Below are 27,868 nucleotides of genomic sequence, written 5' to 3'. Positions count from 1 at the left end.
ACAGGGGCACCTGGCTGGCTCAGTGAGTGGAGCATGCAACTCTTGATTTTGGGGTTGTGAGTTTGAGCCCCTCATTGGGTGTAGAGATTACTTAAATAAATCTTTAAAAATAAAGAGGGGCACCTGAGTGGCTTACTCGGCTAAGCGTCTGACTTCAGCTCAGGTCATGATCCCATGATCCTGGGATCGAGCCCCCTGTCAGAGCTCCCCACTCAGTGGGGAGTCTGCTTCTCCCTCTCCCTCTGCCCCTGCCCCTTGTGCTCTCTCTCTCAAATAAATAGGCTCAGGTCATGATAGGTAGGCAGAGGTGGACACCAGCCCCCTGAAGGAGGCCCCCTTACTGAGCACTTCCCTTGGGTGATCTATGATCTCACATAACCCTCACACCCACCCAGAGTACAGGTGAGGAAATTGGAGGTTCAAAGGAGTTGAGTGACCAGCTCACTGCTGCACACCTGGAATGGTGGGTGGAGTCTCTTCCCAATGCCTCCGCAGGCTCTCCCAGAGCTGGGTCCCTATCTATCTGGGATACGGCAGGCAGGTTTCATTTTCTCCCCATCATCTCTGAGGCTAGACTGCCAGGCTGCCTAGAAGGCTTGGCAGGGCCAGGGCCAGAATCCCCAAGCAACATCTCCACAAATGAGGAAGGCTACAAAGAAGGACATGAGGTATTTGCCCAACTTGCCTCTGGAATAGATTTCTAAGCCCTATGGGGTGCAAGTCTCTCCCCCAGTGCACAGAATGTGACCTTTTTGGCCTGAGGGGATTTCTAAGAAAGGTGAAGGGAAGGAGGCCTTGCCCAGCTTCCTGAGTCACCTGTGCAAGTGGAGGCCCCAGGCCGCCTGCCTGACCCCATGGGTTCCCTCAAAGCTGCTCCATGTTCATGATTACGTGTGTGGACAAGGAGGAAGAAAGGAAGAGCCTCCAGAGTCTAGAGGCAAGAAGGGAACACCCACAGGTAGGCAGCAGAATTGGGGCCAAGCCTGGAGGCCGAATTCAGCCAGATGGTACCCTGTCCCGTTTCACTGCTGAAGCACATAGAGACCCGAGAAAGATTGCAGAGCCTCGGGGAAAGATGAAAATCATGGATGCGAAGTGATTTTGGTCAAAGCCACTCCAGTCTCAGGAAGGTCTTGGTCTTCCCTTCGACAGGATGCATCCTCACTCCAATCCTCCTGTGCCCTCAAAGGCAGTGTTTCAAGGTGTGGAGTAGTCTATAGTGGGTCATTATTTAAAAAACAACAACAGGGCGCCTGGGTGGCTCAGTTGGTTAAGCGACTGCCTTCAGCTCAGGTCATGATCCTGGAGTCCCGGGATCGAGTCCCGCATCGGGCTCCCTGCTCGGCGGGGAGTCTGCTTCTCCCTCTGACCCTCTTCCCTCTCGTGCTCTCTATCTCTCATTCTCTCTCTCTCAAATAAATAAAATCTTAAAAAATAAAAATAAAAAATAAAAAACAACAACAAAAACAAAACAAAGAAAAACAAAAACCAATTGAGTGGGGTATGTCTAGAATTTTTCAAAAGTGACATAGAAGAAGGAAATGCCAGAGATTACCACAGGTGGTAAGGCTAAGTGTTGTCTGTTGAAATTTTACGGGCACCCAGTTGAAATGTAAGATGTATTTCATTTAAAAAGATTTGAAAGATGAAATTTTTTTAAGGAGTCCATTTCTAGAATGGGACATCTCACGTAGTGTTGTTCTGTGTTAATTTTGATAGAGTTTAAATCAGCAATCCCATAAAGAAAGCAAGCACTTGCTGAAACTTATTTTTAAAGGGAAGGCCATTTTTATTAAACTTGTACATTTTCTTCTCTTCCTTTCAGAATCCTAATAAAAAAAGACTTGTTTCTGCTTACTAAAAAAACAAAACAAAAAACAAAAACACACAGAACAAAGGAAGCTATTAAGACATGACTTTTGTGATGGGAAAGGACACTACAGGATTCAACGTAAATCAAGAAAACTAAGACCTGGGGCAAAGAACTAAACTGAAGAGCAGCTGACTCTGATCTGGGGCCAGACCGCTCACGGTGTGAGGCAGAGCCCTCCTCCGAGAGGGTTCCCAACACGAACCCAAGCGGGAGAGCGGGACGCAGCCCTCTCACCTTCTGGAGTAACAAACAGACCCGAAGCCCTAATGATTGCACAAATACAAACCAATCACTCTATTTTAAAAAGCACACACACGTGCTCCACTGGTCTCCCCTCCCATCCCAGGTGCTCGTCATCCGCAGGGAAGCCTGAGGAAGGGCGGCCTCTGGCTCGCAGGGCCTTCACAGGACGTAGGTGTTCTTCACCAGGTGCTCCTTGTCATCCCCAGAGCTCCAGACGGTGCTGAGCGTGCGCTCCTGGCTCCTCCGGGCCACCCGGATCAGGCAGACCACGGAGGCGCCCAGCAAGACGATCAGGACCATCACGAAGAGCCCCACCAGGACCACCACTGGGGAGGAGAGAAAGGCTTCAGAACCGGAAGGACGAAGAGGAGCAGAGCCAGCGCAGGGCCGCACAGGGCTCACACGGGACTCGTGCAGGTGGGCTCAGGGCGAGGACCAGCAGCCCTTGTGCCAGGCCTCCGCCGACCCCAGCCTGGGAGGGTCTGGAGAACGGGCACCGCCCGCCTGGGAGGTCAGCAAGGAGTCTACAGTCCCAAGAAGCAGATTCCTGAGAAAAGGAGGCGCTGTGCTATGTGCACCCAGTGGCTCTCTCTGTTCTTTCTGAACAAAAAGATCCCACTTCCACCTGTATTTCCACCTCTCAGGGGCAACCGGTGCAGGAGTCCCAAGCCACCAAATGGGTACCAGGATGTAAAAAGCACACACCTCTGGCTCGTGTGTAAACATGAAACCCCAAGGTTGTGTGTTCACACAGCACACTGACCAGCCAGAGAAGGATGTGGCCGGCAGTGGCCGGAGCGGCTGCCTGCGGAATGAGGTTAGGGCGGAGGCAAGGGTGCGTTCGGAGCGGCGCTGGGAGGGGACCGTCGTGCTCCTCACTGCCCGGGGGGGAAACCGCACTGCGGCTGCCCCACCGCTGTCTCCTCGGTCAGCCAAGACGCTCTCCTCAGGCGGGGCTCCAGCTAAAGAAGGTGGCCTCCCACGGCAGCTGCCTGGCTCCCTCTCCCCATGTGGCTACAGGATGGACAGGGGCAGCCCCCTCTCCACCCGCAACCCTCCACACCCGGGCCGCGTTCTGCCCCTTGCCGGGCAACCCAGATTCTGGCTTCGCTCCTCTAAACCACAGCACACACGCAGGCCAGGTCTGGGCTCCTGAACAGGAAAACAAGTGGAAAGAGGAGGCCAAACCAGTGTGGCCGGTCCTTTGTGCAAACACGATCATCCATGACTCAGGCTCGGAATCAGAAACAAAAGTGAGAGGAGGCCCGGGGTCTTGTCAGACCAGCCTGCTTCGGGACAACAGCACGGGCCCTGCCTCGCTCGGCCCACACACAGCAAGGGCTCTCCAACTTCCTGTCACCCGTGACCAACTCAGCACACCCCACAGCAGCAAAGTTCCCTCCAAATCTGGAGCCAGTCTCAGGCCTGTGTGCAGCAGACCCCACAAGCCTAACAGCACAACTTGTCCTCCAGTCACCCCAGGGCGCCCGGGTGAAGACTGCCTGCCTCCAGCCCCATTATACTGCCTGGCGGGACAAACCTCCAGCATTCTGTTCCAAGCTGTCTGACCATTCTCGTGCCGAAACAGGACTTTCAACCCAAAAGATGTTTACGGTGAAGGATTATGTGTCAGAGAACCACATGAGCCTGCAAAAACACTGCAGAGCTTAAGTCAGGGAAGGCAGGTGGAGGGCCAGAGGCCTCTTACCTTTAGTGCCACGGGGCAGGACAGGATACAACTGCTTGCCTGGAAAGGAACACACAACCCTAAGGTCAGCTCACAGTCCTCCTGCCCTCCAGAGCTGCCACCAACTAGGTGTTCACAAGAGGCTCTTTCTGAGGGACTTCTTCCAGCTCTTTTGAGGGTTCTGAGGCCTTGACACCCTGGTGGGAACCTAGGACACGTCTGTGCAACAGCTGGGCCCAAAGCCTCCCTTTGGGGAGGGAGCCAGAGAATGGTAGCGTCCAAATGACAGCATCGCCAAGGTCTTCCTTTTAGGGATGGGGAAATGGACCCATCCCACGGTCCTCACAAGAGGCCTCACCCACACATCCACCCAACATTGTTTCTTGCATTTAGGAATCAGGTGGGCTCACCAAAGCAGCGGTGCATGCACTCCTCCTTGGAGAGATAGCTGTTTTTATTGCCCCGGCACCCTCCGTAGATGAAGTTGTCGCAAGAGTTCGTCTCCACATCGAAGTACCAGCGTGGCAAGGATGAGTGGCAAGGCCCAGTGACTGCTTTGGCAGTGCAGTATTCTGGGAACGACACAACCCAAGGAGGACAAATTAGCAGGGCTCAGCTGTGAAGTGGAGCTGGAATGTTCCTGAGCAGTCGCACCGCCGCCAGCCAACAGACACAACTCTCCGCTAGAGGGGCCTGTAAATACAGACGTGGCCAGTCGGGCCCACTGGACACTCCTCCATGTTTTGGGGTATCTTTCTCTTTACAGCCAGACCCCACTGGTAAGGAGATCACTCCATGTCAGACACTGTTCTAGGCACTTCACGCGTACTGACTTGGTCTCTAAGAGATCTGTCATGGGCCCCTCGTTTCATCCTCAGGAGGCAGAGCCACCCAGCCAGGGAGAGGTAGGAGCCAGCACACCACACGGCCTCCCGCCGGGAAGCTTCCCCACCCACGGCTGTGCCACACGTGCTTCCCGCAGCCCTGGGGCATGCCTGTGAGTTCCACCACCTGCGGAAGGTCAGGAAGCTCTGCACTACACTACTTCCTTAGTGGAAATACTCAAGTGTGTTTCAGTTCCCAACTAAGGAAAACATGTTTTTCCCATACATAAATTTTTTTTTTTAAGATTTTATTTACTTGACAGAGAGAGTTAGTGAGAGCAGGAACACAAGCAGGGGGAGTAGGAGAGGGAGAAGCAGGCTTCCTACTGAGCAGGGAGCCCGATGTAGGGCTCGATCCCAGGACCCTTGGACCATAACCTGAGCCGAAGGCAGACGCTTAACAACTGAGTCACCCAGGCATCCCCCACCCCATACATAAATATTTTTAAAAAGTTATACCTTCATAGTCGAAAATATCACCAGAGAGGTCATCAGAATCCTGCCTTCTGGAAACTAAAACAGAAACATCCAAGTCAGGGAGGCTAGGATGGACACAGTACGCATAGCCTGGCTGGAGCTGAGACTAACAGGGCCCACTGAGGGAGCAAGGACCCGCCGGCAACTAGGAGTGGAGTCCCCTCCATGGGTAGGCTTGTCGCCCCCCAGTCCTCACGGGCTCTATCACACACTGGAACGCATGCTGGATGGGGAGGCCTGCCTGTCACCTCAGGGATCCCTACGGAAACTCATCCCAGCCACAATTTCGGGGGTGCTGAGGAAGACGGTCTTGTTCATTCCTTGACATAGTGAAACGGCCCCTCACCCTCCTGGAGAGATTTTCTTCTAAAACAGAGACACCATGCCTGTGCCTAAGGATGCTAGATGACCTTGGAGGCCAGCTTGGGAATGAAGAGTGAACCTAGGCAAAGCAATGGTCAGGACAGTTGCCGGATTCCTGGTCTAGCAAAACTGGAAAGTGACTCTAACGAGCCAGCCAACCACTGAACTAATAAAACGCTCGCTCTCACGTGAGCACTGATGTCAGAACCAGAGGACCGAAGCCAAGGCTGCAGTCAGTGCAGAGCCACTGGCCAATTGGGGGGCTGTGCTCAAATGGGACGGGGGCAGAGTCCCTCCCTCCACAGCAGGTCTTGCCCAACAGAGCCCACTGCCTGGGAAATGGCCTTCAAGAAAGCTGGGCTGGACTTGCCAGTGCATCTGGACCACTCACCCCAGGCTCCTGATGCATGCAGAGTCCTTTAAGCATAAAGGAGGAAGGGGGCAGCTGCTGTCAGCACTACAAAGCAAGCTGACACAAGGCTCGAGATCAAGGACTGCAGTGGGAATGCAGGCGGGGGTGGCAGAAGACAGAGGACTCGGCACAGGGAGGGGGACGGCAAGGACAACCGAAGACAAAGGAGACAGAAGACGCAAGGAGAGGTGGGGTGGGCCAGTGAGACGGCACAGCAGGCAGAGGCCAGCCCAGGGACAGGGAAGGGGCGTGCGCTGCGGGCCACAGCAGCATCCACAATCCCTTGTCCCCCAGGAGGAAGCGGAGGCGAGCCTGGAAGCACGGCAGCACCCCTTGGCCCTCTCGGCTGCTGGACGTGAACTCCCCGGTGTAAGGATGCCAGCTAGCAACCGGAAGCTGGCAGCCCAGGCAGAGCCCCGGCTCGTCGATTCGGAGTAACAGACCAGGAGGTGGGAGCCCTTATACGACTCCCAAATCACACATGTCCTTTTCGTGGTCCGGATGGCCCTCACTCCATCCTCGGTGGTTTTAAGAACCTACCACTTGGGACAGAGGAATCTGCTCCATTCCTGCTGGTGGCCAGATCATCAATGGTGTTCTCTACAAGGGGACAGACGACACAGTGAGAAAGTGCACCTCAAGAATGCCCCATAACACACAGTGAGCAGAGTCCCCAAGCAGCCACGGTCCCACGTGCCTCTCACGGTGACTCCCATTTCTCCTTTTGTGGTGGGCCCTTCGATGTACGTGTCGGACCACAAGCCTGCTGGAACTTGGAAATAAGGAACCAAGACTGCCCCTGTGGGTTAAACTTTAAGATCCCTCGCTGGTAATTAGATCAAAGATGTCTGAAATGACTTTAAAAAAACAGAATGGCTTCCAAGGCCAAATAATCTGTTTAACTGTATTAACTCACCCCATGAATTTAAAAAGGTATGCAGCAGTCCGAACATACTCGATGCCGCCGAGCTGTGGGGACTGGGCACCTGTGCAGCTAGGTATAGTTTACCTCACACATGCACACAGAGTGACGGCGTGGGGCAGAGAGGCCTGCTGGTTAGGGAAGTACGAGGAAGGAAGCACCGGCAGGGTCTAGGAAGGACAGGAGTTGGCCCCCCCTGCCTCCCCGCTGGTCCCAGCAGAGCTGGGGCAGAGGCACGGGGCCAGCATCACCGGATGCCATCAAACATCCATATCACAAACCAGCGCGCCTTGTTCTGCGCCTCTCCACAGCAAGCGATCTTCTGGGAGTCCGGCGGAGAGGCTCGCCTACATGGACTAAAGCTACAGCAGGCTCTGAGACTGGAGTGTCTGGTCCCCTGGGGAGTTCTGGTTCTCATTATAAATGAATAAACTGACATTCTCATTCTCATTTGGCTTCCCACCGAGGATGCCTGCTTGGGAGAGAATATGCTGGCGGAAGGCTCCAGCGGCGAGCTGCTCTGGCAGTGTTAGCTCTCCTCCCAGACTCGGGAGAGACGCTGCAACGAGACTCAGTGGAGTCACACTCAGCTGCCAACAAACAAGCTTTCTGGGCCCTCAGACTCTGGACCACCTGTAGGGAGACAGCTGTCTGCCTTCTCCCAGCAAAACTCAAGAACCCATGACCCTTTGTAGCAACATCCTGTCTCAATGCCCACTGTTCACTGCTTGTGTTCTTAAAATTTCAACCGTTTTCCTGAAAAATAAGGAGAAACTCAAACAGGCAGGCACATTTCCTACAGCTGACTCTTAATGGAGAAAGGACAGAAAAGGTAGCAAAAAATGTTTCCCTTTAATTCCTGCTCCCATGCCGGATCATAGCGGACAACAAAAAAAGTACAATAAATGGTATTTTCCTCAGTCACCATCTGGTAAGGTTGCCAGTTGCCCCCCAAAAGGTAAGGGACTTGCCTGTATGATCCCAAAATAATACCCGGCCACCTCAGCTTTCCAAACGCTTATCGAATGTCTTCTGGGCAGCACAACACAAAGATCATCAGAATGTTCCTCGAGGTGCTCTGTCAGTGTGGGCTTGTGTGCTCAAGCACTGTTTGGAACCTCTGGCCACACCAAGGCCACTGTTGTTTCCCCCTCTTCACGTACAACTTTAATAAGATACCTGATTTCTGAATGCAGAACTCAAAGCCAAGGGAGATTACAGCCAGTGCATGAAGAGACATAAAACCCAACGAGGATGCAGGGGTTGTCTCTGGACGGGGGAATCCCAGAACCCCGGGATCATGACCTGAGCTGAAAGCAGACGCTTAACCAACTGAGCCACCCAGGCACCCCAAGTTGTTGCAGTTTTAATTTGACTCATACCTTGGCTGGCTGGGTGAGCTCCTCAAGTCATTTGTCCCAGAGGTAAAAATAACCCCAATGCCCAGGGAGGAGGGAGGGCAGCCTGTCTGGGTGGCCTGGAGGACTCTCCTCTGCTAGGCCTGGCAGGGCACTGGCGCTCAGCAGTGAGAGAAAGGAATCGAGGAGAAGAGGCAGTCATGTCCCCCTCCCCCAGCTCCAGCCTGTGGCCTGCTCTCCTTTCTGGGAAGAGGAGGTAGAGGACTGCTGTGAAACCACTGTGTGGGTGACCTTCAAACTGCGCCTGTTTCTTCTGCTTTTTAAAAACATCCCCCAGGGGTGCCTGGGTGGCTCAGTCATTAAGCATCTGCCTTCGGCTCAGGTCATGATCCCAGGGTCCTGGGATCGAGCCCCGCATCAGGTTCCCTGCTCTGTGGGAGGCCTGCTTCTCCCTCTCCCACTCCCACTGCTTGTGTTCCCTCTCTCACTGTGTCTCTCTCTGTCAAATAAAATCTTAAAAAATAAAAATAAAAATAATTAAAAATAAAAAAAATAAAAACATCCCCCAGGTTCAGCCGTGAAGAATGCGCATAATGCAAAAGGCATCACATCCCAGTTAATAAACTGTCTCTAGGTTATACCATTTCCCCAGGGACCAATGTCTTACCTGTGACACCAGCACATTTCTCAAGACACTCCTCCTTGGTCATGTAGTTATTTTTATTCCCTTCACAGCCGCCATACACAAACTGCTGGCAGGATCCATCAGTGACATTGTACCACCATCTAGGGAAGGAGGCCCGGCATCTTCCCACTATCTTCGGGCCTCGACAGAAGTCTAAAATATAAAGCAGAGACCAGTTGGCTTGGCAGGACAATCCTGCCAACAGAGAAGACACACAGACCTATCAGAGGAGGCCCACAGTTTTCCTGAGCCCCAAGATCCAGCACAGCTTCTCTGTGAGCCGTTTCTAACGTGCTGCCACCAGGCTTAGTGATTCCTTCCTTGTTTAGGAAAGAAACACATCATCTAACAAAGATACCCACCCACCCAACTTAACTATATTTCAGTTGCATGTTGATTCTGTCCCTGCCCTCATTTATTAATGACGTACACCATTCAGTGTAGAAATATGGCTTTCAAAGGCAAAACACACAGCTGACTCGAGGGGAAACCTCGCACTGAAGGATGTGTCTTAACCTTCCTTATCCACTGTTTGACCAGGTCAACCACTTCACACCCAAATTTCCACAAGAGCCTCAAAAAGAAGCTCCTAACTCTAGTCTTCCCACCTCCCAAGGCAGCTGAGGGCACTCCTCTGCTCCAGTACTTGTAAGGGCCACATCTGAGCATTCCAAGAGGGGCATGGGTTTCAAGGTACCCCCAAATGTGACCCTCCTCTAGTACAAGGGAAACAAACAAAAATGTTATGAAATACCAGCCAGCTACATTTGCCTCCCAAAGGCCTAGAGAGCTGCCGTCTCTTAAGAAGGTAGAAATAAGCAAGTGCTGGAGGTATCACCTGCACCAAAATAAAGACTTTCTCCTGGAGGAATCAGGAGGATGGAAAGCAAGCTGAAAAGGGAATGACCTGACAATGTGATTCCACGTCTGCCCAGTAGCACCCTATCATCTTCCTGGGATTCTGAGTCCACATCACCTCCTTTACCTTCCCTGGCCTCCACCCATCTCTTGTCTTCTGGCATAAGCTCCAATCTGAGCAGGGTGCTCAATAAACATCGCAAATAAAAGTACTCCAGGGCCCAACACTTGGTTATATGCTGTCATTTACTCCTGATTATTTTCATGTTTGTTAGGTTTACTTCACTAACTAGGGGACAGCTTTCAAAAGCAGAGGGCAAGACCTCGTTTCTCCCAATATATGTCACAATAATGGGCATGAAACCAAATGTTCCACAAAACATTGATCTATGGACAAAAAGGCTTATAGTACTGAGCAAAACCTCAAGGTGCTCTCATACACACCGATAAATCACAGGTAACTAGTGCAGCAGAAAAAGCATATTCTTTTTTTTTTTAAGATTTTATTTATTTTAGAGAGAGAGCACGAGAAGGAAGAGGATCAGAGGGAGAAGCAGACCCCCCGCTGAGCAGGGAGCCCGAAGCGGAACTCCATCCCAGGACTCCAGGATCATGACCTGAGCTGAAGGCAGTCGCTTAACCAACTGACCCACCCAGGCGCCCAGAAAAAGCATATTCTGAAGTAAGAAATTTTCTGTTAATTTGAAAGCAACCATCCTTTTAATCACCAATTAAAAAGTACCTTACCTGGATATTTCATATGAAAAGAATCATTTAGTATGTCCAGAAAAGGCAAATCAAGAGAGACAGGAAGTAGATTACTGCCTGCCTGGTACTGGGGGGGAAAGGGGGGTTGGGGGATGGTAAGGACTGCAAATGGGCACAGGGATTTTTGGGGATGATGGAAATATTCTAAAATTAGATTGTGGGATGGTTGTACAACTCTGTAAATGTACTAAAAATCACTGGATTGTATGCTGATTCTATGGTATGTAAATATTTTAAGCAGTTTAAGAAAAAACAGGGGCACCTCCTGTCCGTAACACATTAACCAGAATCAGCTGGGTGTGCACCTGTTGCAGATACTTTTGACAACGTGCCAAAGGTCACAAAACATATACAATCAACAAGGCCCAAGACACCAAAGGAAAAGAGTTCTCTGGTGTATGATTTGCTCAATGGCGGCTGTCAAATGTCTGAGGCAGCACTGCCATTAACAAGACAAGATGGAGAAGAGCCTCACAGGAACCACGTATGACCCACAACTGAAAACGACCTCAAGGCGGGGAGGACCCAACTGCTGCAGAGGTGAACAGCCTATCCAGTGCCCTGCCAATCACTCGGACTGCTTGGTGTCCTTGCTTCCTGAGCAGTTTCAGGGACAGTCTTTCAGACAAAAGATCTGAGAGAGGAACTGCACCCTTTATATGGGTGAACTGTATCACAGGTGAACTGCATCTCAAAACAAAGAGAGAATGCCGAACAAAGCTCGAAGCAGCTAAGGTGGGAACCTCCAGACACCACAGCAGAGAATGCGACGGGCTGACCACCTACCTCGCCAAGGGTGGAGATGTGGTAGCTTCTCCTGAGCAAGGGTGCTGGATACACGTTCGGTACAGGTGAAGAAGGGGCTGAGAGTATATAATGGAGAGAAAACCCTATCCGGGGCTGGAGAGCAGCTAGCTTAGTGAAGTCACACTGCCCAGAATCTGGCCCTCATTCCTGTCAGCTCAGACACTCGCAGTGCCCTGGCTGATGAGACGCAGGGATGTGGGCGCTTGCTGGCAGAGGGCACAGGAGGATGCTGAGAAACACCAGCCAAGCGTGTTGATGTACACATCAATCAACACACCACCTCAGAAAGCAGGCCGAAACGAGCAGGTCCCTTGGAGTCAGAATAAGGAAGTCTGCTGCAAGATTCCAGTGGACATCCTGCTCCGTCGGGATCTACCAGGCAGCCCAGAGGCGCAGAGCACGCAACTCAGGACACACCTCGGTCAAGACACCGCAGTCAAGGTGTGCCTCTGGGATACCTCCTTCCCTGACTGCCACGTGATGGTGTAGATGTGACGGTGTCTTCGCATCAAATCCTGAGGCCGGGGGGCCGCTATGTCCCAGAGAGCGGCTCTCGTCTGCTCCTAATGATGACACACTGACTTCACAGTTTAAGTTTCAGAAAGCCTTATTTTGAGGTTCCCTGGGTGGGGTAGGAGGGGGTGGGGAACCTTCACTTTTGTCGCAGGGAAATTTAGAATTTTTTTTTTTTTAAGTAGGCTCCACACCCAATGTGGGGCCCAACATGGGGCTTGAACTCACGACCCTGAGATCAAGACCTGAGCTGAGATCAAGAGTCAGATGCTTACCTGACAGAGCCAGTCAGGCGCCCCTAGAAATGTCTCTTTATTAAGAGAAAACTTGGACTAAAACCATAGTATGTCCATAAAGACAGAATGCTAACAGTTGCTGAAGCTGAGTGATGGTCCATGTGGGCTCACACAACTGTGTGTATATTTGAAAATTTCTGTAATAAAGACAGAAAAAAAACTCACCTGTTTTTTTTTTTACACAAATTTGATTAGAGTAAAAGTAAGAGCTCCAAGTAGCAGAATAATTGCCTGAAGCTAGGTTCCATCAAGGTGAAATTTAACCATGTGTAAGAGTCCCTTCTGCAAGTCTGGAAACTCCCTGTCAAATGGAGAAAATTCTCACTTTGCCCCATGCTTTTACTAACTAAATTGCTTTTAAGCCTCTGTGAGAGAAATTGTTACTGTCTGGGCTTAAGAAGTGAACTCAAGGGGCGCCTAGGTGGCTTAGTCGTTAAGCATCTGCCTTCGGCTCAGGTCATGATCCCAGGGTCCTGAGATCGAGCCCGACATTGGGCTCCCTGCTCAGTGGGAAGCCTGCTTCTCCCTCTCCCACTCCCCCGGCTTCTGTTCCCTCTCGCTGTCTCTCTCTGTCAAATAAATAAATAAAACCTTAAAAAAAAAGAAGTGAACTCATGAAAAAGCATCAGTGCACTCTCACTGTTCTCCACGTGGCTGGTACAAAACGCCAGAAATACTTCAGGATGTTAACATGGCTTCCATGACTTATCACCTTCTTTAAAGGGCTTTTTTTTTTTCATTAAAGCACTGTACTGGGGCGCCTGGGTGGCTCAGTTGGTTAAGTGACTGCCTTCGGCTCAGGTCATGATCCTGGAGTCCCGGGATCGAGTCCCGCATCAGGTTCCCTGCTCAGCGGGGAGCCTGCTTCTCCCTCTAACCCTCCCCCCCTCAGGTACTGTCTCTCTCTCATTCTCACTCTCTCAAATAAGTAAATCTTAAAAAAAAAAAAAAAAAGCACTGTACTTTAGGAGATCCAGATTAAAATAAAAATGAACCAAAATGGGGGTGCCTGGCTGGCGCAGTTGGTAGAACATGTGACTCTTGATCTCAGGGTTGTGAGGTCAAGCCTCAAGTTAGGTGCAGAGATTACTTAAAAATACAATCTGAAGAGGGGCGCCTGGGTGGCTCAGTCGTTAAGCGTCTGCCTTCAGCTCGGGTCATGATCCCAGGGTCTTGGGATGGAGCCCCGCATCGGGCTCCCTGCTCCACGGGAAGCCTGCTTCTCCCTCTCCCACTCCCCCTGCTTGTGTTCCCTCTTCGCTGTGTCTCTGTCAAATACATAAATAAAATCTTAAAAAAAAAAAAGAAAACTATGTCTCTAGTCCTATTTGTATGCTCACAAATGCTAGTGCAAAATGAAATACATCCTGTAAGTTTTCTTTTCATTTTATTTTTTTTAAAGATTTTATTTATTTATTTGAGAGAGAGAGAATGAGAGATGGAGAGCACGAGAGGGAAGAGGGTCAGAGGGAGAGGCAGACTCCCCGCCGAGCGGGGAGCCAGATGCGGGACTCGATCCCGGGACTCCAGGATCATGACCTGAGCCGAAGGCAGTCACTCAACCGACTGAGCCACCCAGGCGCCCACATCCTGTAAGTTTTCAATGCAGAGGAAAAACGGAGAAAAGCTGAGGAGCACCAAATCTAGAAATACTCACTTCAGAGTATGTAAAAATGGAATTTCTGTCTTTAGGAAACCCTAACGTTCTCTTGGAAAAGCATCAGAAATGGTTAAAAATCATGTATTGTCTGAAATATGAACCTAAATTACAAAACCCCAGCAGGCATTTTGAACATTAGCTATTATAAAATTGCCAAACAGCCTGGTCTTCGTCATGGAAAACAGGTTCCTCCGGTTCTAAAGTCATCAGAACTTCAACCAAGACAACAAGCCAAAGGCTCAGACACCTTCACTCCATGTGCAATCAGCTGGAATAACCTGCTGTCACCTGCTAACAAGAACATCACAGTAATTTTAGGCTCCCAGGCACTGCCAATCTAATTTAACTCTACAGGCTTAAGAAGACGGTATCTAATCATTCTCCAAAAAGGCACTATTGCAGTTGCCTACTCTAAAAAAAAAATTTTTTTTTAAGATTTTACTTATTTATTTGACAGACAGAGACACAGCGAGAGAGGGAACAGAAGCAGGGGGAGCGGGAGAGGGAGAAGCAGGCTTCCCGCGGAACAGGGAGCCCGATGCGGGGCTCGATCCCAGGACCCTGGGATCATGACCTGAGCCGAAGGCAGACGCTTAACAACTGAGCCACTCAGGCACCCCAAAATTAACATATTTTAATAAAGTATTTCAAACATTCTGAAAAGTACAGAAAATACTGTAACACAAGTCTATCTACTTCTCAGCTTTACCAAATTCCAACCCTTTGTATACCCCTTACTTCAATCCTACCTGCTCTCTCCCTTGAATCAACAACCACCCTGAACTTGTTCTTTTGTTGTTTTTTTTTTAAAGATTTTATTTATTTATCTGAGACAGAGAGTGAGAGAGAACACGAGCGGGAGCTGAGGGGGACAGAGGTAAAAGGAGAAGCAGACTCCCCACCGAACAGGGAGCCCAACGTGAGACTTGATCCCAGGACCCCGGGAACACGACCTGAGCAGAAGGCAGATGCTTAACCGACTGAGCCACCCAGGAGCCCCTTATTTTTTTTATGACCCCAGAGTAAGTTTACTTCTAAAACAAGTGAAAAGAACTTTCCTAGGAGTCTAGCCCTTGATACACTTTTTACTCCCCTGGGTGCTACACACTGAAGAAACCTGACATCTCACCTCACTGGCTGCCTAATACAAGCAAGCCTGGGACCATCTGAGCAACCTGAAGACACTCATGAAGTGGTCCTCTCCCTCGCACCCATCTGTTTTTCTAGAGCAAAGCTCAGTAAACTTTTATGGTGGGCCAAACACTGAACACGGGCAGTACCTGCTCTACACCATAGTGTGGAAAGCAACAGGAAAATTTCTGTCTTCCAAGTCCTTTAAATTTGTCAAAACATTAAAAACTGTAGGTTTTAAATATATAGAATGAAAAATAGTAACATTAGTATTTACTTAGTACAATCTGGCTAAAATATTAGAGATTTGAGAATTAAGGTGTTCAAATTTGCCTTAAGACAAACATGTAAATGAATGAGGATGGCTGTCATTCCAGTCAAACCTTATTATGAACACTAAAACTTTATTTTGTGTAATTCTTACATGTCTTGAAATATTCTTGAATATTCTTGATTTTTTCAATCTCTACAAAACGTAAAAACCATACTTAGCTCGCAGGCCATACGCAGGCAGCAACCATGAACTACAGTTTAGTCTCTTCTTTAGAGTGTTTATAAAAACACCCTGTTCAGATTTTCCACCCCTTTCACTATAGCACTCAGCCAGTCTTGTATGTGCAGTCACAAGCTATCAAATAGTCTCCCAGCGTTCACATTTCTTATAACAACACTGACCACGCATTCCTCGGGTTTATCCTTTGCCAAGGACTCTGTAGCACACCCTTCCATCACTAAAAACAGCACTTCTCTTTCCATGAAAGCAACTCAGAATTCTAAGGACCATGGCCACAGAGAAATTCTGTTGTAATAATCCTCAGACATTTGAAAATCTTATTTGTACACAAAAAAATAAGAGTACAATTCACTCCTCCGTATCAAAAAGCAAAGAAAGCAATGAAGAGTCATGTAATCCAAGTGTTTTAAAGAACGGGGGCAACAATTACCACACCCACAAAGGGCTTGGTGTTCGCAGACCTATACAGCTGAAAATTCAACGTCAAGACATCCTGTTTGTGCTGGTTAAGTAACTTATGAGACATACACACAACAGAATACTCAGCGCTGTTCCAAACAGGCCAAGGTGTGTGCGCCGGTATTGAAAATGTCTAAAACTAAGAAGGGGAAAAGCAGAATGGTTTACATATTGTAATTCCTTTCTAAACTTTTAATTTAGACGCGTGTATAAATATACGTTTAAGGAAAGGGCCTGAAGGAGGGGTAGAGGCTTTTCCCCGGTTTTTCTTTTCCATTTGTATCTTTCAGTACAATGTGAGTGTTCTAATCTTCTGAATGCATTACTTTTGTTTTTTAAGGGTCAGCAGTGGTTTTATCAGGACAGTGGATTATGATCCCTTCTGTTTAAAATTTTCAGTTAAAAAACTTAAAACTCAGGGCGCCTGGGTGGCTCAGTCGTTGAGCGTCTACCTTCGGCTCAGGTCATGATCCCGGGGTCCTGGGATAGAGCCCCGCATCGGGCTCCCTGCTCCGCGGGAAGAGTGCTTCTCCCTCTCCCACTCCCCCTGCTTGTGTTCCTGCTCTTGCTATCTCTGTCAAATAAATAAAATCTTACAAAAAAAAAAACAAACTTAAAACTATAGGATAAATAAAATTGAATGTGCTAAATTTCTTAGTATCTTGATCAGTACTAAGCAACAAGTGTTTGAATAGCTATTATATGTAAATAGGGTCACCATACAGTATACCCTCTGGATCAAGACATTTTTCAGAACGAAAGGGGGTGTTCTTAGTAGTCGCTCTGTGACATATGGTGGCATAAATTGGAACCCTCCAAGGTAAACTAGGGTGAGCAGCCATCCTACATAGAAGGCACTGACTGGGGATGTGGTCTTTTGCCCTCCAGGGATTTCCAAGTAGAATAAGACTCATTGGGCAGAAAAACAAAACAAAACAAATCACACATGGTAAAGTATTTCAATCACATCTGAAATTCAAAGAGCTTGTAAGCCAATATAAGGTACAAAGGAAATGACCAAAGGCTCTAGTGTAGGGGTGTGACACATATGGAACAGGCATTTGGCAAAAGCATGTAAGACAGATCCTCATTCTGGTAAAAGATCTCTGTTTGCAGGAGTCCCTGGCTGCCTCTTACGAGCCCGCTGTCTTACCTAGATAGAGGCAGTCCCAACCTTCCTGTGCCTATCTCCTCACTCGTAACATGGGAACAATAGTACATGCAACAAATGCATACTAACAATAAAGCCGGAAAACATATAAACCCCATATTCTTTAATTCAGCAAGCCACACATTCACTGATTTAGGCCTGGCTGCTTAAAAAAAAAAAAAAATGCAGATTTTAGAGGCTTGGAGTATGTAAACCGGAAGCTTGGGAGGCTCAGGAAGATAAGGCAAAACTCTGATTATGGATTCCACCTATCTCTGACATAGTAAGGGACAGATATTTGGTCATTGCCCCCACCTCCCTGTGGTTTCTTAAGTGCTAGGGGCACCTTTGTTCTAATAATTGGTTTTTGACCTGGGTTCCTGACACAAGAGCTAAGAGCCTGGGAATCTCTGGAGTGATAATGAAATGACTGGTGGCTGGGGGGGCCCCTAGAGAGCTTCAGGATGGGGGCTGGTTGCCAGAAAGACAAAGGAAAGACTGATGGGTTGTTAACTTTCGCCCCACCCCCATCCTCCAGGAAGAGGTGGGGGATGGGAGTTTGAATTATTAATCAATCATACCTACATGCTGAAGCTTCCTGAAAAACCCTAACCAAAGGGGTTAGAAGAGATGGGTTGGTGAACACATCATGTACCAGGAGGCTGGCTCACCCCAAACACCACAAGGACAGAAGCTTCTGTGCTGGGGACCCTCCCAGACTTCCCTCCATGTCTTCATCTGGCTGTTCATCTATATCCTTTATAATACACTGGTAAATGTATCTGAGTTCTGTGAGCCATTTTAGCAAATTATTAAACCTGAGGGCATTGTGGGAACCTTTGATTTATAGCAGGTAGGTTGGAAGTACAGGCGACAACCTGGGACTTTCAACTGAAGGTGTGGGAGGAGCACGTTGTGGGACTGAGCTAGTAACCTGTAGGGTCTGTGCTAACTCCACAGTGTCAGTGTCAGAACTGAGTTAAATGGGTGTCCACTGAGAACTGGAGAATTGCTTGATGTGGAAAAGCCCATTCATCTGGTGTCAGAAATATTCCGTAGTAAACAGTTTTCTCTTTAAAATCTAATTAGTTTAGGGGCGCCTGGGTAGCTCAGTTGTTAAGCATCTGCCTTCGGCTCAGGTAATGATCCCAGGGTCTTGGGATCGAGCCCCGCATCGGGCTCCCTGCTCCGTGGGAAGCCTGCTTCTCCTTCTCCCACTCCCCCTGCTTGTGTTCCCTCTCTCACCGTCTGTCAAATAAATAAATAAAATCTTTACCAAAACAAACAAAATCTTAAACAAAAAATCTAGTTTAGCGGTAAAAGCTGAGACTGTTAGCAAGAGAACTATCTTTAGGCCATTAGAACTCAGCCCAAGTTTAAGTGAGGGGGTCTCTGTGTGATTTATACATGATCTAAGTGTTTTCTGGCAAGTTTGTTAGCAAAAAGTCCCCTTCTGTGACGTCTAGATTTATGTTGCCTGCTTTGGAATGCACTATTTATTACTCTTGAGGCTGTCCTGACAATGGCTTATCTGGGAAAGGGCACTTGAATTCACTGTTGAGTAATAAAGCAAGGAGATTCATCAGCTTTTCCTCCATAGTCCCTAAAGAGATAAATTCTGGGGGCATGCACAGATGCGTTGTTTTTTTTTTAAGATCTTATTTATTTATTTGTCAGAGAGTGAGAGAGAGCGCACAAGCCAGGGGGTGCGGCAGGCAGAGGGAGGCAGGCTCCCCGCTGAGCAAGGAGCCCAACGCAGGACTCGATCCCAGGACCCTGAGATCATGACCTGAGCTGAAGGCAGACGCTTAACCGACTGAGCCACCCAGGCATCTCCTCAGATGTGTTTCTTAAAAACAACTCAAATGGGAGGGATTTCTTTGACACACAGACAAGTGACGTTACGAGTGTTGTGAAGATTAAGGGAGTTTTGTATTCCATTATAAGCCCTTAAAACAGGGCCACCTGGGTGGCTCAGTCTGTTAAGCGTCTGCCTTCAGATCAGGTCATGATCGCAGGGTCCTGGGATCAGGTCCCACATTGGGCTCCCTGCTCAGCTGAGTCTGTTTCTCCCTTTCTCTCTCCCTCTGCCTCTCCCCCTGCTCATGCTCTCTCTCTCTCAAATAAATAAGAAAAAAATTAAAAAAAGAAAAAAGCCCTTAAAACATTTAGCACAAAGCTTTGAATAAATAGTAGATAATATATTTTGATGAGGCCAGACTAATAAAGGGACAGTGGGAATGAAGGTAAAAAAAGGGATGACACAGTTCACTAGAAAGTCCGACTGAATATGGTAGCTGACAGGACACAGGGGATATGGAAAACCACAAATACAACCTCAAGTCAGAGTTGATCAACCAACTCAACCATCACTCCTCCCTTTGTTTTTCTGCTGTGTGACCATTTACCGTGCCTCAAGTGACACCACTCCTTATCTTCACCCAGAGTAGGACAATGGCAAACTATCACATAGATCAAAGTCCTGCAACCCCACATTATCCTGGATTAAGTGTTCAGAGCCTGGGGAAAATAAGAAAAAATATGCCCTGGTTACCCATTTGTACCTTCCGTATCTCTTCACCAAAGAATGAGAATCTTTAAAAGTTCTGTGTAACTGAAGAGGTACTGAGTATCAGGGAGGTACTCATGGCTGTTTTAATTCCACTGTGCCAAATTCCAGAGTTGACATTTATTTTACGATCAGTTTTATTTCAAAATGGTCTAGAAATTCACCTATTTTGGTTAGCTGAGTAGGTTCTACATACTTGAGTGCTTCTGATTTCAGTAAAGAAAGCTACTGACTACCCATCTCCTCTAGGTTTGGGTGCCTGGAAGTTGTCATTATTAGGATAAATAATTCAGAAACTTTAAAATAACCCTTAGGTATTTATGAGGAAAGAACATTTACAATGACAAATCCAACTTAAATTATAAGACTCATAATATCTTGTTTTAGATATAAAACCTTGGCATTTTAGATATAAAATATTTAGATATAAAAGTTTACATTTTAGAAACCATCAGCACAATGCAAACTACCACTCCTACCCACTGTCACCTCATATTCATCACTGAAACAAGACTATAAATTCTACCCTTACCTAAATCTATAACTAGAATTACAGTAGCCCATCTGAATAACCTGTAAGGACAGTTTCAACGTCTTTCATGGGACTGCCTGTTAATTCAAGGGATTCTTAACCTTTTCTGAATCATGGACCATTTTCACAAATTGATGAAAGCTAACGAACCCTCTCCCTCAAACAGTGTTTCTCGAACTTTTTTTCATTATCATCCCCCTAAGGAACCTTTTTAGACATGTTTTTTCGATTGCATACCATTAAATTTCAATACCACACACATACTGTATATCTATTTATAAGGAGTGGCCCTTTGAAAGGTCACAAACTATGATAAAATTTTTCACCCACTTAAGAGCATGTCCTAGACTCTAAATGACAGACCCAGGGACACATATAAAATATGACATGAACTTGTGATATATGAACTCAAGGACTTTAGAAGCCACGGACCCAGGACCCCGTTGGGTGAGATGCATCTCAAACACTAGCATGTAAAACAAGAGCTAAATTTTTTGCCCTTTCTAAAATGGATTTCCAATCATGAAAAATGTACATCAAATAATTTAAAAGTAAACTCTAAAGTTACTGGGCCTCAGCACCCATGTTCCAGCATCCCTTTTCAGTTTTCAAAAAAAAGATCTTGTAGGAGGCGCCTGGGTGGATCAGACGGTTAAGCGGCTGCCTTAGGCTCAGGTCATGATACCGGGGTCCTGGAATCGAGCCCCATGTCGGGCTCCCTGCTCAGTGGAGAGTCTGCTTCTCCCTCTGCCTGCCTCTCTGCCTACTTGTGCTGTCAAATAAATAAATAAAAATCTTTAAAAAAAAAAAAAAGATCTCGTCAGAAACAATACATGAAATGACATTTGTGACCAGGACTGCATAAAGACACCCATAATCCACATGCTAATGCTTCTAGGGTCACTGTGAAAAATGCGTCAGTCATATGACCAGTGGGCCACCAAGGCTTCCTGGGGTCCATGAAATCATTTCAGTGTGACCCCTTCAGGGTTCTCTCCCCTCTCACATGAATCTCAGGCTACCTCATCACTTACTTGGCCTCAGCACATGGCAGAGGCTTGGACGCCTGGCCAACTACCTCAAGACAAGCATGAGAGTTGCAAATGACCCTGGGGATAGGAAAAATGAGAAGTGTGTGGAGACCTGGCTGAAAGAGAAATTTGCTTTCTCTATCATGGCTGAGCTCTCAAATGCTGACCAGGGTAAAGGAATGTTTCAGCGGACCTGAAGGTGAGGCCCTCAATGTTCTTTAGGGACTGTCACCACTTGAGCTTCAAAGGCCATGTTTTCAGTACTAGCACACCAAATACATATTCATTGCTCATTTTATTACTGTACTGTCTTCATTACAAGGTAGCTGCCATGCATTCGGAGGTCACTGGTTTTGTTCAATGCTGTTTCCTGGGCCTAAAACTGTACCTGGCACGGGGTAGGTGTCCAATAAATATGTGTTGAATAGGGGCGCGTGGGTGGCTCAGTCGGGTAAGCGTCTGCCTTCGGCTCAGGTCACGATTCCACGGTCCTGGGATTGAGCCCCACGTGGGGCTCCCTGCTCAGCGAGGAGCCTGCTTCTCCCTCTCTCTCTGCCTGCCATTCCCCCGCCTGTGCTATCAAATAAATAAAATCTTTCAAGGGACGCCTGGGTGGCTCAGTCGGTTAAGCATCTGCCTTCGGCTCAGGTCATGATCCCAGGGTCCTGGGATTGAGTCCCATATCAGGCTCCTTGCTCAGCGGGGAGCCTGCTTCTCCCTCTGCCTGGCTCTCTCACTCCCTCATTCTCTGACAAAAAAAAAAAAAAAAAAAAAAACCCACAAAAAAAAACTTAAAAAAAATGTGTTGAATAAATATTTCAGAGTATCCTGGAACAAACTGCTTTAACTGCAAGCAAAACAAGTGCCTCTTCTGTGAAGGCAGGAATACCAGAAGATGCTTAGGCACGCCTGGGTGGCTCAGTCAGTTGAGCGCCAGACTCTTGGTTTCGGCTCAGGTCATGATCTGATGGGTAATGGGATGAGCCCTGGGCTCATCAGGGCTCCATGCTCAGAGTCGGCTTGAAGATTCTCTCCCTCCGCCCCTCCCCGCCACTTCCGAGGGTGCCCTCGCTCCCTCTCAAATAAATAAATAAATCTTAAAAAAAAAATACTAGAAGATGCTACTTTGGAGAACCCTCAGCTGATCACCAACACCAACTGCACTTTAGCTCTTTGTCATATCTCTGACCGCTCAGTTTACAACCATCCATGGGGGTGAAAAGATAGGAGTGGTGACTAAGAATATGCTTATTGGAGAAGTGCTGGGAAGTTTGTCCTTTAAGTCAAGGTGCTGGAGAAACTGTAATTAACCCAAGAGGTTAATGGAAACTGAAGATCACTTGAAAGTGCAGTAGAGGCTCTCAAATGAAGGCTGCTACATTTTTCTCCAGTGGAAAGTCCCAAGAACAATCAACAAAAGACCATGAGCCCAGTACCCATTAATGCCAAGCTTTGATGCCCAAGGTCAGGCGTAAAGTTATTGGCAGCAGGAACTACACTTAAACTTCCCAAAGGAATTTTTAAGGTTTTATTCTGAAAAGGAATACACAATTGACCTTTCTCTTGATGCTTTTCTTAATAACATTTTCTTTTCTCTAGCTTACTTTATTGTAAGAATACAGTATTTAATACATGTAACAGAAAATATGTGTTAATTGACTGTTTATGTCATTGGTAAGGCTTCCAGTCAACAGCAGGCTATCAGTAGGTTAAGTTTTCGGGGAATCAAAAGTTACATGTGGATTTTCAACTGCACAGAGATGCCCCTAACCCCTGTGTTATTCAAGGGCCAACTGTATTATCTGCCCTTGAATTGAGTGAAAAATTACGTATTTTGGGCCACTCCAAATAACAGGACTTGTCACCAGGGGAAGATTAAAACACACACACACACACACACACACATTTGTGGCCACCTGATAAAGGCTTTTCCCTCCCTAACAGCAATGATACACACACCCCACACTATACAATTTATAAGGAGCTGTTATGTTTTCTCTACCTCCATTTACTAAATGGAGCATATTCTTAAGATTGGGGGGGGGTCACAACTCAAATGCTTAGAGATATGGTGGGCGGGCCAAGTACATAAAGACTGAGGGAAGGCGCCTGGGTGGCTCAGTTGTTAAGTGTCTGCCTTCGGCTCAGGTCATGATCCCAGGGTCCTGGGATCCAGCCCGGCATTGGGCTCCCGGCTCCCTGCTCGGCAGGAAGCCTGCTTCTCCCTCTCCCACGCCCCCTGCTTGTGTTCCCTCTCTCACTGTGTCTCTCTGTCAAATAAATAAATAAAATCTCAAAAAAAAAAAAAAAAAGACAGGGAGAGTAGTACATGTCCTTTCCAAAACGAGCACTATGGGTGCTATGGAGGAACCCTGACCTGGTGCCAATGATCTTCACATTTTTCAGGCAGAGCCCCAGCCAAATTTTTTCATAAAAAAAATTCCCAATTCTAGAAACTACAACTCACATAAAGCCTGTTTGAGGCCTCTTGGGAACAGCCAGTTTATGATCTCTATGCGCTTTCCATGGCAGACTGGCACTCTCCCTGAATGCTAGAAACACCCAGAGCAGCATCAGCTTTCCCCCACCTCCATCAGCAGGGGTCCGGATTCAGGACACCCTTTGTCCAGACTCCAGTGTCGGCTATACCCCAAACCCCTTCCTGTCTGCCCTCCAACACCCAGTGCCTGCCCAACATTGTCAGCCTTGAAACCACATGGCACTCCTATCACTTGCTTATCACCTCATCAGCCCCAGACTCCTGAATTACCCCCCTCATCCCCATACATCCTATTTTGTTCCCATCTCTCTTTCCCCTAACTTCTGGGACTTGGGAACTCAGCAACTACCTTAAGCAAAATCTCTCATTTCCTCAATCTCGTCTTGGAACATTCTCATCACTTTCTTACTCTAACCAGACCCTGCTTTCCCCTGAGGACATGCCCAAGAGGGGAGGTCTCCTTACTCCTGGTGCTGCTTCTACACCATTCACCCTCTGCCCTCTCAAAACTCCAGCTATTAATCTCATCATCAAAGTAGACTGTACCCCACCTTGTGCATCATCCATTAGCCCAGATCACTACTCCTCATTTCATGACTTTAGCTCCTGGCTGTCTCTCATGCTGCCTCTCATCATTCTCAGTGATTTCCATATCCAGGTGGGTGACACTCACACCATCCTGGCCTCTTGGTTCCTAGACCTCTTCTCCAGTGATCTTGTCCTCTCCTCAGCCTCGCCCCACCATGGTTATGCCGAGACCTTGTCTCAATAAGCACAACTTCTTGGAACCTCTGCTCCAAGCGTCTCACTCACTGCCCATTGTATCCTGTCTTTCTAGTTCATTCCCTCCAAAACCTCAACTCCAACAATCCACTGACCCTACCACCTTTCCTCTACCCCTCAGCCCCCTCATGTCTTCACACAGATCAAGTTCCTTGACCAACTATTACGATCGTCCCCTCGCACACATTCACGACACACTTCCCCACCTCACCACACTCATCAAAGCAATCAGAAGGGGGGAAAAAATCAAAACTACTTCCGGCCTCAAATTAAACTACTGAAAGCCTTCAAACAAACAGAACTTCAGATAAGCAAGGTCATTAGTTCACCCAACCGGACAGGAGTACTTCTGAAAGGTCAGGAGGTCCAGCCAGCTGCAGCAGCCAGAAAGGCCACTAGGAAAAGAAAAGGCCTCTGAAGCCAGACTTGACTTTGTCAATTACGATTGTGTGACCTTAGGCAAGACCTGTCTAACTTCACCACCCCACCAGGTTGTTTCAAGGATTAAACACATGGGAGCTCAGAGTAAGCAGTAGAGGTTAACCCTAAACTCAGTTTTGTTTTGTTTTTTAAGATCTTATTTATTTCACAGAGAAAGAGACAGCGAGAGAGGGAACACAAGCAGGGGGAGTGGGAGAGAGAGAAGCAGGCTTCCCGCCAAGCAGGGAGCCCGATGCGGGGCTTGATCCCAGGACCAGAGGCGAAGGCAGAAGCTTAACGACTGAGCCACTCAGGCGCCCCCTAAACTCAGTTTTGATAAAGTCCCAGGGCAGGTAACTGGAGGGTACATCCTAACATAATTACATCAATGAAAAAAGTCCAGAAGGGCTGTCAAATTCTAGTCCAGACTGCAAGAAAGTTCAACACCTGCATTTTTTTTTAATGAGTTCTGTTTTATTTTTCTAGATTTATTTATTTGACAGAGAGAGAGAGAGCGAGCACAAGTAGGCAGAGCAGCAAGGAGGGGCAGAGGGAGAAGCAGGCTCTCCGATGAGCAGGGAGCCCAATGCGGGGATCCATCCCAGGACCCTGGGATCAGGACCTGAGCCAAAGGGAGACGCTTAACCGACTGAGCCACCCAGGTGCCCAACACCTGCATTCTTGATTCCTTGACCTACAGAGCTGATTCTCTCCCCAATGACCCTGGATATCCCCATTAGCTCGATTTCTCCTCTCTGCCCCTGGCGTGGGGAAATTAACAGCCTTCAGAAGCCACCACAGGTGATGACTTGGTGTACACACACCCTGCTTTCTCTTTCCACCCAAAATGCTGGCCTAGGAAGCCACCTGGCTCCTGCCTACTTCTCCCACCTCACCTCCTCCTCCAATTCTCTCCCCACCCCCACTTCTATTCCAGCTAGGATGGTTCTTGTCTTTTCCTTGAATACCACCAGGCTTGCGCCAACCTCGAGGACTCTGTACTCCATTACCTCCAACTGGACTCTCATCTACTAGGTCTTCGTGTTAGGGCTCAAGACGTCACCCTCCTCAGAAAGACCTCCCCTGAGGACCTGAGCTAAAGCAGGCCCATCATCTAAAATCACGTTGTTTGTGTACTTCACCTTGTTCATTTACTTCTTAGTAATTTAATACTGCAGTGACTGCTCTTTATCTAAATGTTTACTCACTGTCTCTGTCTCTCCCACTAGAATATAAGCTCTTTAAGTGCAGGGACCTGGCTTGTCTGAGTCACAACTCAGTGTTATCACCGATGCCAGCATCATCCCTGACACATCTGGGGCTCAGTAAGTTTTGCTTGAATCAATGAATTCTTCTTTGAAAAGAAGGTTTTTTCCAAAGCCTGGCTGTGCTTGTCTGAAGCAGCTGAGGTTATGACAACACTTGTTCAAAAAGACCTTCCCAGGGGCGCCTGGGTGGCTCAGTCGGTTGAGCGGCTGCCTTCGGCTCGGGTCATGATCCCAGGGTCCTGGGATCGAGCCCCATGTCCGGCTCCCTGCTCAGCGGAGAGCCTGCTTCTCCCTCTCCCTCTGCCTGCCACTCTGCCTACTTGTGCTCTCTCTCTCTCTGTCAAATAAATAAATAAAATCTTAAAAAAAAAAAAAAAAGACCTTCCCAGACCAAACTTCCAGAGAATGTAGAAATTTAAATTGGGCCTTATTCTCCACCAACCTGTTAAGGACCAGTTCCACGAACCCAACCCCAGCTTCTCAATGCCAATACTCTTCTTAACACCAAGGGGTCCCCCCTCTTGCACCTTGGCGAAGTTTCTCCCCTCCAACACTTTTGTTCTTCTCCTTCCTTTGGATATCACTGAGAAACACCTTTCTTTTTGGAGGCGCTCTACTGCAACCGAATCAGCTAAAATTTCTCGGGAGGCTGTGGTCCAATAAATCTAAAGAGGTGGGCGTGGGGGCTTCTTCCCAGAGGCTAAAATTGCCATTATGTCACCTAATCCAACCCCCACCCTCTCAGGCCTGGTCTCCCAGGGATCTCCTGGGCAGCTGAACTTCCCTCTGCCAGGAGGAGGCTGGTCTTCTGCTGGGCCTCTCACCCCCTTCCTGCCACAGGAAGGGCCAATGCCACTCCTTCTTGGTCAACAGTCCTAAGTCTCCTCCCTCACCCGCAAAAAACTTTCCCAACCCTGGCTCCGCCGCCCGTCCTCACTCCCAGGGGCTCCCAAGCCTCATCCCCAGGCTCAATCTCCCAGAGCCCGCCCCACCACACCCCCTGAGCTTCACCAGGTCGCCCCCAATTCCCTCTCCCGCCGATTCGCCCCGTTCAGACCTTGCCCAAGGCCCCTCGCACCCCAACTTAGCCCCCGGACCCTAATGTCCCGCCCTCGGCCTTCCACTCCTCCCAGGAGACCCGCCCCGGCCCTCACCGTGGACGCCACGTTCTCCCTCGGCCGCCTCAGCCCGGAAGAGGAGCAGCGAGACCAGCAGCGCGAGGAGCGCCCCGCACCGCCTCGGCCCACACAGCTGCGCCATGACCGTCTCCACCCGGTAGCGCAGGCGAAGCCTCGAGCAGCCGGCCGTTAGGGTCTCGCGATCAGGTGCGGGAAGACCCTTGCCGCGCACGCGCGCTGGAGAGCCTCGTGTTCAGGTGCGGGCGCTCCCAGAGGGTGTGCGAGGTGCTGCGCCGGCGCTCCTGCCGAAGTCCCCGGGAAGACCCCCACACGTCGGACCTTCGGTGTGCGGACACTCTGCCTCCTACGCCCACGATGCTTCTGTCCGCCCCTCACTCGCCCCTTGCCCCCGGCGACACTCAGCGACTCTCCCACGGCTCAGAACCCCACCACACTTCCAAACACTGAGTGGGCGCTAGAGCCAATGGCGGCCGCCTCCGAGCGGCTATCGAAGGTGGCTGGTCACGAAGGGGGGCGGGGCGCACCTGGCGAGGCGGGGCGCGCAGAGCGCAGGCGCAGGGAGCCCG

The 27,868-nt window shown here is 48.7% G+C and overlaps 1 protein-coding gene across 2 annotated transcripts; it reads right to left on the bottom strand.

The window, feature by feature from the left end:
• Nucleotides 1-1,765: 1,765 nt before the first annotated feature.
• On the bottom strand, nt 1,766-27,868 carry SPINT2 (serine peptidase inhibitor, Kunitz type 2). 2 transcript variants are annotated; one of them, XM_028090653.2, is made up of 7 exons: nt 27,318-27,860; nt 8,887-9,057; nt 6,480-6,539; nt 5,147-5,200; nt 4,214-4,375; nt 3,825-3,863; nt 1,766-2,442 (listed from the first exon to the last, which is right to left on the bottom strand). In XM_028090653.2, exons 1-7 carry the CDS (start codon nt 27,421-27,423, stop codon nt 2,276-2,278), a joined length of 759 nt encoding a protein of 252 aa, XP_027946454.1. In that variant the 5' UTR covers nt 27,424-27,860; the 3' UTR covers nt 1,766-2,275. The 2 variants fall into 2 exon arrangements, with proteins under 2 accessions (XP_027946454.1, XP_027946455.1); XM_028090654.2 differs by lacking the exons at nt 5,147-5,200; nt 6,480-6,539 and having other exon boundaries at nt 27,318-27,868.

The sequence above is a fragment of the Eumetopias jubatus genome, unplaced genomic scaffold, assembly GCF_037043125.1.
Source record: "Eumetopias jubatus isolate StellerSeaLion01/CBP00866 unplaced genomic scaffold, mEumJub1_p1.0 scaffold_10, whole genome shotgun sequence".
Classification (NCBI taxonomy): Eukaryota; Metazoa; Chordata; class Mammalia; order Carnivora; family Otariidae; genus Eumetopias; species Eumetopias jubatus.
The sequence above is the reverse complement of the archived record's forward strand: the minus strand, read 5'-3'. Positions and strand labels throughout refer to the sequence as shown.